General features: G+C 36.9%; 1 protein-coding gene across 5 annotated transcripts in view; it reads right to left on the bottom strand.

Annotated features, from left to right (window-relative positions):
• pcdh15b (protocadherin-related 15b) overlaps positions 1-16,257 on the bottom strand; it is a 191,608-nt gene that overhangs the window by 155,628 nt on the left and 19,723 nt on the right. For 4 of the 5 annotated variants that reach the window (XM_079596487.1, XM_079596484.1, XM_079596488.1 and 1 more), the window contains exons 3-4: positions 9,785-9,799; positions 9,373-9,438 (exon numbers count right to left, since the gene is read on the bottom strand). In XM_079596487.1, coding sequence (XP_079452613.1) covers positions 9,373-9,438; positions 9,785-9,799 — 81 coding nt within the window. The remainder of the gene's footprint in view (positions 1-9,372; positions 9,439-9,784; positions 9,800-16,257) is intronic. The other variant, XM_079596483.1, reaches the window with a different exon arrangement.

The raw sequence follows: 16,257 nt of genomic DNA, 5'->3' as shown, positions 1-16,257 counted from the left end.
AAGAAAGTACTATAGGTCTGGAATGACAAGACAAAACACTGACAACTCGGACAAGTTTTCCACCAGCTCTTTTCACAACATGCACATATCAAATAGGCTACCTGTGTGTTTACTTCACTATAGCCATATATTATACAGCTAAAATTCCCTGGTGCACATTGCTGGAGCCAGAAATATTGACTTATGGAAAAATTTCTCTGTGACCACACTGGCTGACCCATGTCAACAATGGCCTTTATCTTCCAAACCACGCAAGCAGTCTTCAAGACTTGTTTACCTCTACCGTCACTTCAGTACCTTCGGCCAAAAAAGATGTTACCTGAAAAGTGCATAATAAGATGCCTCTCAGACTCACACAACAAATGTGTAGTGGAGAAATTTTGAAATGTAAGACAAAAAAAAGTTAGGGGATCTAGATGGTTTGCATTGACTAGTCGATAAGTGCATTTCTGGATGAGTAGTCAGCTAGTAAAAATAAGAGGCCATGCAAACTCTAGTGTTTGGTGGATGTCAGTGATGAAGTGGTTTTGGGAAGGACTCTAGCTGCTGAGACAGGCTTATTTCCCCTATAAACCTATATATGGCCTGGCAGATTGTCATTAGAAGAAATGGATGTGGGGAAGGGGGTGGTCTGGTGCCAAGCTATGCTCCACATTGAAGGGGAAACACTGAAGCTAACTGGGACTATGACCTAAATGGCGTGCTGACGTAATCGATGACGCTACTTACAGTATGTAAATACTTTGATTTGCGTACAACGCGTCAAGTTTCACACTAAACAAGATGCACGAGCCACATTGAACTGCATAATCTTTAGTCTTGTGTTAGTTTGGTTTACAGAGACAGAAAAATGAGTTCATCCGAAGAAGTTCCCCCGGAGCTGCTGTTAGTGTAAGCTATGAGGCACATGGCTCAAACATACTCTGTGCACTCCAGCAGAAAGCATTTAAAGCCGCTGCTGGATATTTAAAGGTGCAGTGTATAATATTGACAGGTTAGTGGTTGACATGGGTACTGAAGTCCAACTGGCAACACGGACGATGAACCACCATGAAAGTGGCTCAGCTATTAGTGGTGTTCATCGCCATAGTAACTTACGCTCCGAAAATGGCTGCCAATCAGCTGTGAGCAAAGTGACACATGACTGATGATGCACTCAACCTGTTTATACTCCCATTAAAGGTCACTACATAGCAAATGAATTTCAAAGACAAAATTGTCTGGCTTTTTGCAATGCTTTCGTATGATTTAGAAATTATTTATGTAATTATTATACCCTTAATCCATTACACAAATACAGTTTTAGTTTATCAATTTTATTTTTAAGCACTTAGTTTAAATGAATATAAATATATAAAGGTAATATGAATAAGCTTTAGAATTAATAGATAAAGCTATAAAAATTACTACATGTGATGTTTAATTCTCTCTATACCAACAACATAAACTAACTTCACAACTTTTACTTTGCGCTGCTTCTCTCGCGAGAAGTGAAGCGTGGTTTCACTGTTCCACAGCATGTGATTGGCTGTTCACAATGATGTCACACCTAAACTCCTTAACTCAGGGTCAAAGTCTGAGTTGACAGAGAAGGTTGATGATCAGTGTCATGGCCTGATTGGAATGGTTTGGTTTTGTCGACTCGAAACAGCTATACAGCTAAAATTCCCTGTTGCACATTACTGGAGCCAAAACTACATAACAGTACATACAACAAATATGCAGTGAAGACATTTTTAAATGTACGACAAAAAAGTTGGGGATCTAAATTGATGTAGAGTTTTTAGCTAGTGGTTGAAATGGGTACTGCAGTCGAAATTCTAAATATTGGATTTAGCAGTTTGTCCCTCCCCTCCTCCTCATACTCCACACTCATGCGCAGTGTTGCCAAGTCTGCGTTTTTCCCGCTGAATTGGGCAACTTTTAAGTTGTCGCCGTGAGTAAAACAAAAAATGTTGTGGATTGATTTCCACCCCCTTAATAAGTTTATTATTACCACCTTTTTGACTCCAGTTGTTCATTCATATATATATATATATAAACTGTATATATTTAAAGCTGCAGTCCGGCACTTTTTTGGGTTTAAAAATATAAAAAAAGACATTTTTGAAAAAAAACTTAACCAGCCAGTGTTCAAAACGATCTGCTTGCCTTACCTCGATTCAAAACGGTAAGCTTGTAATAATGATTTTAATTCCAGTGGTACTGGTGGATTTCCGCGGGAATTTCGAGCATGTCTTTGCGTCATTACGTCACTTCTGTACACATAGAGAAGGAGTCCCCGGCTAGCGTGTGTGGATGATGGTGGAGATTTAGCTTAGCACTTTGTATGGCGGATCCCGAAAGTTTAAAGCGACAATCACCAGTGACAACTGGAGATTCACCAGTTGTAAAACCCAAAGACTTCGGACTTCAGAGTGGCTACAGAAAAAAAAATATTTTTCACGTTTTGACGTGATATAAGCAATCGTTAGATTTAATCAGCATGATATAGCTACTGCAATGCTTCCCCCACCCCCCGAATTTGGTCAGAACAAACGTGAATGTTACTTACTTGTTCAGATGACATTTTCCGATGAAAATTCTAATGTTGACCCTTTCAAAAAGTATACTCTGACATTGCTGATGACAGTACAGTATCCACAGCGACGCGACAGCGACAGGTTCCCCTCGATACATAGTGTTCATCCGCGCTGTTTCATGCCGATTTACTACCCACGCACAGTTAATAATTCCGCGAATAACTGCAATTGCAGATTTCTAACAGAGATGGCGACAAAGAGGAAAAACGACGGACTGCAGCTTTAAATACACAAAACAAATAAGATGGCTTTATTAACAAAACGAATAAGCACGACATATACACCATGCTATACATCGTGCCGCGATGGACAGGTGATGTAATTGGTGTGTGGCTGAACACTGTATAACACTGGTAACACCGACTATCACAACAAGCCTTCCCCCCCCCCCCCCCCTCCCCCTCCATTTTAAGTCATCTTGAGTCCCCCTTGGAGAACCATTGGTATAGATAATATTTAAGACATACTTTGAGCAGCTCAGTAGGTCTAGGAGACAATAAAACACATTTTCAAAGAAAGAAATGGATGCTGGCCCTAATTTAAAGATGAGAAAAAAACTAATAAATCACATCGAATGCAACATACTAAGTGACATATTTGGCTGAGGTATGAGCAAATCCAATCATCAAGCAAGGGTCGTTTTGGTCAGTTTCTTGGCTCTAATTGGACGCAGAGAGGATGATCAGAGAGCATGTGGGACATTGAATAAAAGCCAGAGGAGAGCATGGTCAGATGATGACGATGAGTTGATGCAAGACATGTCGAATGTCGGGATATAAATGGATGCCCTTCCACCCCTCATCCTTGCAGTCAGACAACAGGTCAGTTTATTCTTAAGAGTCCTCAAAAGCCTCCAGCAAATCCACCTCTACCTTGACACCAAAATCCCACACTTTTTCCAGACTTATATTGCCTAGATCAATAGTCTTTCCATCCAACCGCCTAACTGTCACTCAAACTTGGCAATAATTACCCACTGATCCAAGCATCCCACCTTTGTCTTCTCACCTATATTGAGGACACTCAAGGGGATGCTAAACCAGGTTTGCTTAGTCATCCGTTGAGCCACCAACTTCGTCGAGTTCTGACAATTAATCTATCCAGCAACCAATGCGGTAACCTCCAACGTACACTCGATCAACCCCAGGGTCCTCACCCCCAATACCTCACATTCACTGTACAAAAAAAGGAGAGCAAGAACAATAATGAGGTGCTAATGTAATAATGATCAATGTGTAATGGTCCTCCATGCCTTACAGGACTAAATAATGGTGAGACGCTCTTGATGAAACCGTTCCTTTTTTCAGTAGAAGGCTATTCAGAATCATAATTCCAGCCATTTGAAGAAATTGCTGAGACAAGTGTTAAGTTAAATCGTCCTTGAGGTTATGGTTTTATTTGTTTCCTGCCATTGGAAAAATCGTTTATTTCATTTAGATGAATTTCCCAGCAGTTGCAGGGACATTCCAGATTTTGAGTATAGCGTGTGAGTCGTTTCATACATAAGTCATAAATATTTAATTAATAGTAACAACCTGATAAATGATATGTTCTATAGGGGTATAGAAGGTTTGACATCTCACAGGTTGGAATTAGTCGTGCTTTGTTGTAATACATCTAAATATGTAAAACTCCAACTGACTAACACATACACTAACTTTTTTTCAGGATTCATTTATTTAAAGATATTTAAAAACAATTCATACATCCAAAGACTTGAATAGACTGTTGTTTGATAAGATTTGTTTTTGAGTGCATACTTTAAACATACCAGGGTTATGCAACTTTCCAAATATAATCATACAATTATGATAAAAACCTTTGATTATTCTCACAAAAAAAAGTTTCCCTGTGATGCAACCAACATGCAATAAATAAATAAATACAATGAGAAGTCATAGAAGGGGCCCCTGCAGACCATTATGACTGTCAATATACGTGAAATCTATGAATGAATAATTCATACAGTATATTTAGACCCTGCATAATTAGGGTGCACCAGAACCCCCTTTTTTGATAAAGCACAACAGAATGGAAAGGAATGCAGGGAATTCACAAAGTGCATGTTTGAACTTTTCTCATTTTTACTCATGGCATGAGAAAAAGAAAAAAAACAGTGAGATATGACAAAATGGCATGATGGCGTTTACATTGACTAGAGATTAAAAAATAGTGCAAAATGAGAAAATGGAGCCCTTCGAAAGGACGAAATAAAACGCACGCTTAAGTTGCTTCTCATCATTTAGTTAGTTGTTGGACAAAAACCATTCCAAGTAGATGATGTTTAATATTTGCCCAATTATTGTGATTATAAACATGTATTGAGTTGTATATCTAAAACATTTATCACTATTTCCCTGTGACAACTTTGATTACAGTTTGAGCTTTCCAAAGTTGACACATTTTTAGCCAAATGATGATCCTTTATGTGGCGTAGCTTTCAAAGGTTTTAAAGATAATGAGTGGATCTCAGAGACGGGAGGAAGAAATGAGAGAAAATGGAGGAAAACAGCATATTATCTGTAATTTGAGGTAAAGGCAGCATCGCATTGCATATATTAAGGAGGATAATACTCTTGGATGAATATGATTATTCTTTACTCTAATAATTGCGTAGAGATTCACAGCTGTAGGAGATAAATTTCAAGGTAAATTGCAAAAGGAGAGATTACCACAAATCCTGCCAACTTATAGAAGCTCTGAAATAAGCCTAAGAGAAGCGATTTTCCTTAATTTGACCAAGCAAACACTTCTCCAACTTCTGGACAAAAGCTCAACTATTTCATCTATTTCTGCCATGATATGGTATTAAAGGCAAACAGAGAGAAGGGATTCACTCATACTAAAATACAATTGTATGCTGAGATGATCTCCAAACATTGGAAAACCCAGTCAGAAACTGTCAAACTTATACCACTGTCTGCAATGCAAATATGGAAACTTAAAGAGTTCAAACCAAAGGATAGTACCACTTTGAATAACAAAATATATTTTTACATATGCAAAAGTATGGTATTATGATTTGTTAAATCATGAAATCAAAATTATTTTCTTGATTCTTGTATATAACGCCACTGTGGAAAGCTGTGTGGTGCCGAGAGCCGTTGGAACGGCCTCACTCCATTCCCACGGCTTTCGGCAAAAAATTGGGGTAATGTGAATGTTAAAGGGATAGTTCACTTTAAAATGAAAATTCTGTCATCATATACTCACCCTTAAGTTGCTTCAAACCTGTATGAATTTCTTTCTTCTGCTGAACACAAAGGAAGATATTTTGAAAAATGTCAGTAACCAAACAGTTGACTGGTCCCATTGACTTCCATATTAGGAAAAAAAAAATACTACTAAAGTTAATGGGACCAGTTAACTGTTTGGTTACTGACATTTTTCAAAATATATTCCTTTGTGTTCAGCAGAAGAAAGAAGTTCATACAGGTTTAAGTAAAGCAACTTGAGGGTGAGTATATGATGACAGAATTTTCATTTTAAAGTGAACTATCCATTTAAGGTAACATTATTTTGGTGTAACACTATTATTAACATATTATTTTGCAAACATTATAGGAATGTTACTTTTGAAAGTTCTTTGAATGTTCTAAAACAAGTATTAACATTTACAACAACAACAACAAAAAAACAGATGAACATCCAACGTACATTTTTCATAACAAATGTTCTGTGAACGATGTACAAATAACTTTTTTCTGTGCTAACATTTTGAGAACATTATTTAAGGTGACCTATTATGGCTCTTTTTACCCGATTTAATATAAGTCTATATATGCTTTCAATATGAAAAAACGAAAATCACTCACTGCTCTTGATTGAATAATTTTAGTTATGTAAGAATACATTTCTTACTTGAATGCTGCTGTTAAATGCTCTGGCGAGGAGATAAACATGATGGACTGTGTACTGGTCACTCAAGGCGGGGCCTATGCTAATAGGGCAGAGTCCGTCAGCAGTAGTGGGCGGGGCCTATGCATATGTGATGTCACAACAGCTTGTTCTGGGACTCTTCTTATGATTTATGGGGATTAAAAAAAAGAGGAGTGGGTGGATTTCTACCACTTTAGGGTGGTTGTGTACACACACTGCCGACACACATTTATGTTCAAACACCATGTAAAAGTGAATTTTGCATTCCCCTTTAAAGACTATAGCTCTGGCCAAACTTTCTATTACCATCACTGAAAGAATGTTTGCTCATAACTTTAAGAGAATCATGCCAGAACGTTCAGAGAACGTTCCCTGTTAGCTGAGTAGGGGGTCAGCAAAAGTGTTGACCCTTTATCAGACCTGTACGCTGTCAATTTTCTATTGAAGGAACCTCACCATTTGAGCACACAGAACAGAGAGCCGATGAAGAGAGGATGAAAAGACAGTACTTGAAAAGGCCCATCAAAGTAGCAACGTACTGTACACCATCTGTGCATCTGCACCCTGCTGAGGTGCACCATGGGAGGTCTAAGATAAGTGTGAAGATCAAAAATTGCTTTCATCAGTGCAACATACACATCATTTTGTCCAAAAATGTTCTCCAGGGAATCGGAGCAAATCTGTTCACATTAATCACTGTCAATTAGCGCATATAGAAGGTCAACCGCACAGGAGAGTTGCGCCACTTTTGTACGGTGTATTTCAATCTGCCTCTTATTAACTAACCATGCACAATACAGTTTAACCAGGAACTCTTTGCACTGTATCACGAGTATTAAATTAAGTAATTTGTCCGTTTTTTCTGCACAAGCACACCTCTTTTATATGTAAAATATCATTACCACAAAATAATGGCAAGAAAACAGGTCTTTGTTTAGAGTTGTCCTTGCATGGTCAGTGTAGTCTGATTCCAAATGACTCTTATGAACCAGTTCTTTTTAGTGTTTATAAACGCACCGCTGCTTTGTGTACAGCAATAACCAAGGAAATGCTATTTTACTACTGTTTCATAAGCGCCACCTACTGTCAGATTTGCTTTTTCATTCAGTACTTTCAGCTGTTTTTGTTTTGAGCAGGTATGTTTTATATTGCATAATTTCAAAAAAGCTAACGTCAGAGCTTTTTTTTTTTCTTTAAGGCGAGACACGGCAGGCAAAAACATTGGGGTTTTTTTCACTGGTCAATTTTGAGATTTTGGCATATTTGTCTTCAATAACATGTCTTCTTTCAGACTTGTGGTGAAAAAAAAGTCCAAAATACACATGTAGGTCTTTATTTTACTACACTTCGTCTATAGATTTCTCCGAAATTCACCAAAAGTTGGCTTAATCAACACGCTGCTCCGCGATCTCTGTCTGCACCCTGTCATCACACATACCGTTGGACAGCTCTCTCTCTTCTGTACAATGTTGTCGGATCCAAATATGGTAATTTCCTTTTAATCAGCAACCAATCATGAAAGTATAATGGGCATTTAACTGTAAAAGCGAAATCTCATTGGCTGATGTCAATTTCTGACAACGTGATTCGTTCAGATGCATCACGTGACGTGATCTGACATTTAGATGTGTGTTTTTGACTGTTTTTCTGTTCAGTTAAAGGCCATAAATGCTGTGTTGATGTGATTTAGGTGGTTTGTATTATTGTTGCTAATGATTTGATTAGATATTGTGTCTGTAAATAGTTGCTTCAAAATGAGTTTTTTGTCATTCTCCAGTAGAAACATCTCAGCCTATGTAGCACCGATGTACACCAAACTTTCCAGTTATACACTTAGCAGTATTCTGAAGATATGTTCAGAGGGATTTGTTAATAAATCATTCCTGGCCTGATTTATATGACATTTTAATCAAAAAAAGATGTCGAAAATCGATTTTTTAAGGCTATGGACAGTATATTTTGAACAACTCTGAACAACTTTTTTTCATCTTGTGTGTAATCAAAATGAAAAAAGAATTTTGCACCTGGCTTTATCATATGTTCAGATCTATCTACCGAAAATATATGCAAAATTGCGCATATTTAATGAGTAAATGCCTAATTTGCATAATTAAACATACACATTTCAAAAACTTGTAATACATTTTTGTTATGAACTTGTGTAAGTAATCAACTGAGGAAGTTTCATGGTGATATCTATTATTTTAAAATTGTACCCTATTCACCTGTAGTGTCTCGCCTTAAATCTAATGATACCATCTAATTTGAAACAAAAGCAACTCATGCTACATGTGTGTAGCATATTTGTTTGGATCTTGATTAAAATGGCCTCTCATTTAAGACAAGATTGGTCTGTAATAGTGCAAATAGACTAATAAATTAGCTTTAAGAAAAAAAAAAAAAAAAAAAAAACAATCAGCAACTGGTATCGGAACCGCCTGTTTTCTTGTAAAAAAATAAATAATCAAAATCGCCCATGAAAAATCATGATTGGTGGATCCCTAAATTTAACCAGACTAAATCCAATTCAAATCGAATAAAGATCTTGCGAACCAGAATTATCCACAACCCAGCATTCAGAACAGACCCAGACGATCAGGAATTGCACCATTTAAATTGCATTCAGCCCATTTTTATGAACATGTTTGTTTTATTACCATATTGGCATAATTCCTTTGGTGAATCAGCAAAAAAATTAAAATGAAAATGCCGCATTGAGTGGGCACAATTCATTTTTAGTGAATTGTGCATCACAGATAATCTGAGCCAAACCAAAAATTGGCAGACTTGAATTTCATGACTAAATGTAAGTGCTGTTAAGAATTCTGACCACACACCTTCAAACTCACTGTCCTTCATTATAGTTTCATGAAATGCTGAAGAAAAAAAGAAACCAACAATATAGACTTACCATTAGGGCTCTCCTCATCTATGGCTACAATGGTGGCAGGTGGGCCTGTTCTGGAAAGCTTGCACTCTGAAAAGCAAGGACACGGAGTGAATGGAAACAAGGAATGGAAAAAAAGAGACATCAGAATTTCATCCAGTCTAGACCACGATGTAACTCATACTAAACAAGACATTTCAATTTCAGCTCACATTAAGTCACACAACCCGCACATAAAAAAAAGATCTATGAGTACTGTAACCTATCCAACACTGGGACCGCGGGACCAGAAGTCAAAGATAGATTTACAAAATGATTTCTTTATGTGTATAGAGAGAGCTGTTACCACTGGGGTTGCGAAGGGTTAATAGAGTTGTGCTCTCATGCCCGATGAGAGAACAAAAGACTAACAGAAAGATAAGATACATTGGCTTACCCTCATACTGCCAGTCTGGAGTTACAGATAGTGTCATCGGCAGAGAGCAAGAGAAGGATGGAGTGACAGAAAGGTGGGGAAAGACAGAAGAAAAAAAGAGAAAGAAGCACAAAATCAAATTAACATCCAATGCTCATGAGATAAGACAGAGAAAATAACCAAAGAGTAGAGACATATACATGGAGAATATTAGAAGACAAGCAGTGCAAGTGGTGTTCATTCGAGTACATTTATTTTCTAATGGACCTCAAGGTGATCATGATTTTTTTTATTTCTTCGGAATAAAATAATAGTGAGTGGACCACAAACTTTCCTTCTTTTTTTTGGGGCAAAAACATACCAATACATATAATTCACTGTATTTACTGCACGTACAAATTATGATTAAAGGGGCAGCTTATGAATTCATAAATAATTATTTTCAAATTCAATAGAGCATTAATATTTTAGCATTCAACAGACATTTAATTTCCAAACTACTGCAACACCAACCAAATTAATAAATGTTTGACAAAAACCGAACATGTTTGTAGTGCCAGTCCCTGGACATTTAACTTTGAAAATGTCACAAACATAACCAGAAATTTCACAAAACATTTCCCTTTTTCTAGAAATGTTGCTACAGCCACATTTCCAGTGAGCCTGGGTTGCTAAAACCATTGGGAAATTAAATGAATGTTAGTCTCCCATGAAATCCCAGCCTTTTACCCTACACAAAACTAATTACAAACTTAAAACCCAGTTGGTGGTAAACACATTTGATTCAATACTAACAAAAATGTTGATCCAGGAACATGGCCTAATTGGCAAGACCATTGTCCATTACCATTAGGGCGAATTGTACCCAGATCAATATCTTCAAGTTTCCCTGGAAAAGCAATCCTTTCATACTAATAAAGTCCTTAACCACACAGTACATGCCTCCATCTAACCTTAACCATTAGCTTGAAGTCTAAAAACCGATGAAAATATAGAGCTGATAAGAATGATTTTTGATTCTCAACCCCAGCCTTGAGATTTGGTTGATAAGACTGACAAGAGCCCCAACCACAACCTTAATTAACTAACTCTAACATCAAATCACAGATTGATAAGAATGTTCAATACAATTCAATTCGAGTCACATTTATTTGTATAGCGCTTTTCACAATGCATATTGTTTCAAAGCATCTTTACAGAAAATGCATGTGTCTACATTACAATTTAGAGTGATCTGTTATCCAGGTGACTGTGTCCAAGTTATGTATTTCAGAAATGCGCATATACAAATCACATAGTTAGCTAATAATATATTCATTTAAACAATATATGAATTTATGGCAGAAACATTGAGCTCATTGAAGTAATGAATACATGTTTGTTAACAAATAGCATTAGTGTATGTTAAGTTACCTTAGGGTAAAGTTAACTAAGGTTAAGTTACCCTAGTTACCTAGTCTAGTTGTTCTTCAAACTCCAACCCCCAAATGGTTAACGTAATTGTGTTCCATGACCATGACCAACAAGGATGATGATCCTAAACATGTCCAATTTGTCCAAATCGGTGTATAGCTTGACAGCAAAATGGGCTGCAAACAGTTTGAGTCCGATGCAATTTATACATCAGTGATACATGTATTAAGAACAACAAAGAGATGATTGACATAAATATAATTGTTCCTGACAGTATAGTGATTGCATTTTTCAAAGCCATTGCCTTGCCATTAGCAAATGTTCTTCAGACATGTCACATCTTGAAGTTACAAGAGAGACAATGGAAACCTTCAAATTTAGTACAGTCCACTTGATTTTCGCAGTCAAAAGAAATGACAAAAACGGACTGCTTTTTAACAGGAAAAGCAACAAGATGTTTAACAAGGTATCTCCTAAATCCACAACTTCTAATCATCAAAGTATCTCTTAAATCCTCAACTTCTAACTTCTAACCTTGTACCATCCAACTAATTCTACTTTAAGCTTCAACTGTCGTTTTGCTTGAGTCCTGCGTGCTTTATTTCGCCCCAGCAGTGCAGGAAATGACTATCCCACTCTCTTGATTTACAGTGGCAAGCAATGAGACAGTGCTACGCTGCAGTCCTTGAGTGACTGATTTGATTAACATGCTCCTTCACGGTAGGCAAGACCAGATCTACGACTGCTGTTGCTCGCAGTTGCTAGCGGGAGGAATCCGGTCTCAACTCGCTGGCTTTTCTCCACCGGTCTCTCCTCCTTACGTACCCTTATCCGGAAATTAATGGCAAGTTATGAGAAGAAGACAGTAGACTATAAATCATACAAAATCGACACCATGAATTCTGCAACACAGATCAGTGATTATGAACAAAATGGGTTTTCTTTAGGGGCGCTAAACCGCGCTTCATTCACAAAAGAGGACAAGTAGGAAATTAACTGTCACGTTACGCAAAGGTTAATAGTTTGAAGAGCAAATGAAGGTCAAGTCTACAGTAAAAGTTCCTGGGATTGGTTTGCTGTGTTGTGACGACGACCGTTTGCATCTGTGCTTGTGTCTCTAAGCAAGCCCTGTCTCTGGCCTGCCGCTCATGAATTAGAGATTGATAGCATTTGTGTGGCGTTACGTAACATCAGAAGTGCTGACACATTAAACCGAGGCAAGCTGGGCTCTCTTAACAACTAGGCCTGTGATGGCGAGCAGGGTTTCAAAGGAAAGACCAACTATCTTGTGTTCCCATTAAAGATTCATGGCTGTGGGGCCCTTTTATACTGAGCAAAGGAGAGGCATGACTCAGGCAGAAGCATTGATGAACTTGGGACAAATTGGGTTCCAAGTAGCACCCTAGACCAATAAGCTTTAATTTTCTTACTTTCTTTTAGCCCAAGAGGTGACCTAAATTGATCTCAGCTTCAGCAGAGGTGAGAACCACAGCATAGTGTTTCTGTAGTCTCTGAGGCTACGTCTACGCTAATCCGGGGGCATTTGAAAACGCATCTTTTTCTTTATGTTTTGACCTTGGGTCCACACTGAGATGTTTTTGTCCTGCGAAAAACTAAGCTTTTTGAAGACAAGTTTATACAATTGCTTCGTAATGTGTACTTTGTTAACAGAGGTAGTTGAAAATAACGATGCATGTTTAGTCATGTGACATGCTGTACAGATCATTGCGATTGTCTCTTTTCGAAGGCTGCGTCCCCCGGAGGTCACATTTGTGGACCGCATTCATCATTACGGATGTCTTCTTTCAGAACAGTAACCATTATATATTGCTATATGCCATTCACTGTCTCAGACTGCTAAAGATATGTTACTTTGTACAGTCTTTAAATTACATTCCTGAAAAAATTATAAAAAATGTACTCGCAATTGATGTCCTCCTGTGGCATATCATGAGGCCAATTGACCCTTCGCAGGGAGCTTGATTGACAGGTGATCTGACCAATCATACTTCGCTATCCACCATTTTGTCCGACAAAGCAGTCAGGAGAGTTAGTAGATAAACATAGGAGGATTTGAACTTGAAAAACGGAGTGTACTGACGCCTTTCCACGGTTAAAACAACATTCCTTCTTATGTTCATACATGTTTATTTGATGCTATAAATGAACTAGAAGGAAGAGATGATCGGTTCACGAGCAGCTTTAACTGATGCTCTACAGCGATCTGTCACGACACATTAAAGAGCCACAAAATGGTTTTATTGTTTCAATTTCTTTTTAAAAATGACCAAATTTGAAAGGTGAGACTTTGTTTAATATGTTTAATATCAAAAGTAACCAAAAAGTAACCTGGTCTGTCCTGTCTGTCAGCGTGTTGTCAGTGTCCTCTCTGCTCCGTGATGTATTTTTCACTGCGTGAGAACATGGTGTGGCGTGAGAGCGGCGTAGCTTGTCGGACATAGCGACAGTAACTAAGGGGGGCGGGTCTTTGCGAGACGGTCAATTGCGTTTTAGACAATATAATGAGTGCCTGTTCAGTGCGACCTGAATGCACCAGGTGAGAGATTTTGCTAATAAAGTGATCTTGCCTTAAGAACAGAGTGAGAACCTTATTATGTCTGGTCTCTCATCATCTCAGTGACTTTGTATTATGTTTTATGCATGCGCAGTAAGATGATTTAGGCATCTTCCAACGGTTCAGGGGGGGGGGGGGAACTTTTGGAAAATGCTTGAAAACGCTAGTATGGATGGAGCACCTTTTGAAACAAAAACTTGTGTTGTGACAAACGGATTTGTGTTGTGTAGCCTGAAGTTAGTAAACAAATATGGCAATTTTAAAGGGATAGTTCACCCCAAAAAATTATTTTGTCATCATTTACTCAACTAAATATGTCTTTGGAACAACATGATGGTCTTTCTTTTGTCGACCACAAAAAAAAAAAAAAAATGGTCAGGATGTTCTGGCAGCTTTTCCATATAACAATGTGTTGTCCATAGGTAATCCATACCAGGGTTATAATAGTTAACTGAAACTACAAACATAAAAAAAAAACATTTTCACCATTTGAAATGCCAATAATATATAAAAATACTTTAAAATTATTTTATTCTAGCTAGTTGCCAATGCAACAATTCTAATTTTAATTTAGTTTAACTTGTTGTAGCCTACTAAATTAACTTAAATATTATATTATAAAATATAATATATTATAAAAAATAATATATAAAAAACGCACAACAAAATATATACTAACTAAAATTGAAATAGAAATAGAAATAGACAAACAAATCAAAATCAAATATAAATTAAATAAAAATAATGTCAATGATACTAAAATAGCACTGGTCCATACAACTAGTGCACTACAGTATATTCCAACTCTACGTCTCAGCTTCGCGTGAGGAACATTTAAGTGATTATTAGATTACCTCTTTTTTTACCATTATTTTTACCTCATTTTTGGAGCTTTGTTGCCCATGGTCACCTTCCACCTTCACTGTATGGAAAAGAGCAGTGTAAACATTCTGTTTAACATGTCCTTTTGATCCACTCAAAAAAAAGTACTTGATTGATTGATTGATTGATTGATTGATTGATTGATTGATTGATTGATTGATGATTGATTGATTGGTTGATTGATTAATTGATTGATTGATTGGTTGATTGGTTGATTGGTTGATTGATTGATTGATTGATTGATTGATTGATTGATTGATTGATTGATTGATTGATTGATTGATTGTGAGGGTGAGTAAATGTCAGAATTGTAATTTTGGGTGAAGCATTCTTTAAATGTATGGCACCAGGTTTAAATGCAAAATCAAAGGTGTAAAATCAAGACGATGAGTCGGTCTTACAAATGCCTCTGAAAACACACCTCTGAAAACTTGGAGCGGAGCCAATGGGAGTAATCACAGAAGAAAAAAAATCAATACTCAGCAACAAGCCAGCAAACAGGAAGGAAAGGATGAGGACAGGAAGGACGCAGTGAGAAACAGGCAGATGAAGAAGTTGAATGAAGTATTATTATATTTTGTTGAATAAATGAAATAATCAATGAGGATCAATTTTGAATGATGATAATCAACTTTTAATATTTGAGCACAATTTTGAACTAAAACGTAGGTCTAACAATTAAGAATCTAAATGATATAATCTGATGTTCTGAGTATAATCATCTTTGCCAGAAGAGAACACAAAAGAAGGGTCCTTGTAGCAGAGAGCTAGAAGAGTAGAGAAACAAGAGCATTGAACATATATACAGTATATGAGTAAGTGCAGGAAACTTGCATCCCCCTTAAAGTGTGTTTTGGTCTGATAAGAAAAGGTCAAACAGAATGATCCATTGTGTCACACTGCGATATTTACTGCTAGGTCGTTGTGACGGTTCGTCGTGACTGTTGTATATATAAAAACGAACATAGATATACGAAGCGTGGTTTAGAACAAAGACAACAAAGTTAGCACTTTTCAAATACCATATCTTACGATGTGCAAAACACTGTTTTTGGAAAATTACTAATTATTTAGAAATTATTTATTTAGTATTTAGAAATGACTAATTCTGAAAAACATTATCGCTCAGGCAGTAGTTGGAAAGCGTCCAATATCTGACAAAACACGAGAACCAAAATATCTCTTAACATATAGGAACATGTAAATACAACAAACTAATTCTTGAATAACACTACATTGAATAAAATGGAATAGAGTAAAACATAAACATAAATGAGTAACAACAATGAGTGAATACTTAAATACTGTGTATGATGAAGGTTAATTTATGAGGTATGAATACATGGATATACATGTACCGTTGTTTGACTATGGTGATGTGTATAGGAATGCATGTAAAGGTGTTCTAGAACAATTAGATGTGTTATATCATGCAGCTTTTAGACTGATTACTAATGCACCTTATAGAACTCATTATGAGAGCTGTATTCCCTTTTAAATTGGAAGTCAATACATAGACGGGAAATACACCGGTATATTTTTATTTAAAAAGTCCTATTAGGTTTGTTACCCAAATATCTACAAGAGTTGCTGCAACCTCATGCTAGTACGTATTCAACCAGAT

This window comes from Phoxinus phoxinus (genome assembly GCF_949152265.1).
Source record: "Phoxinus phoxinus genome assembly, chromosome: 21".
In the NCBI taxonomy this organism is placed as follows: Eukaryota; Metazoa; Chordata; class Actinopteri; order Cypriniformes; family Leuciscidae; genus Phoxinus; species Phoxinus phoxinus.
This window is presented reverse-complemented; position numbering and strand designations above follow the sequence as displayed.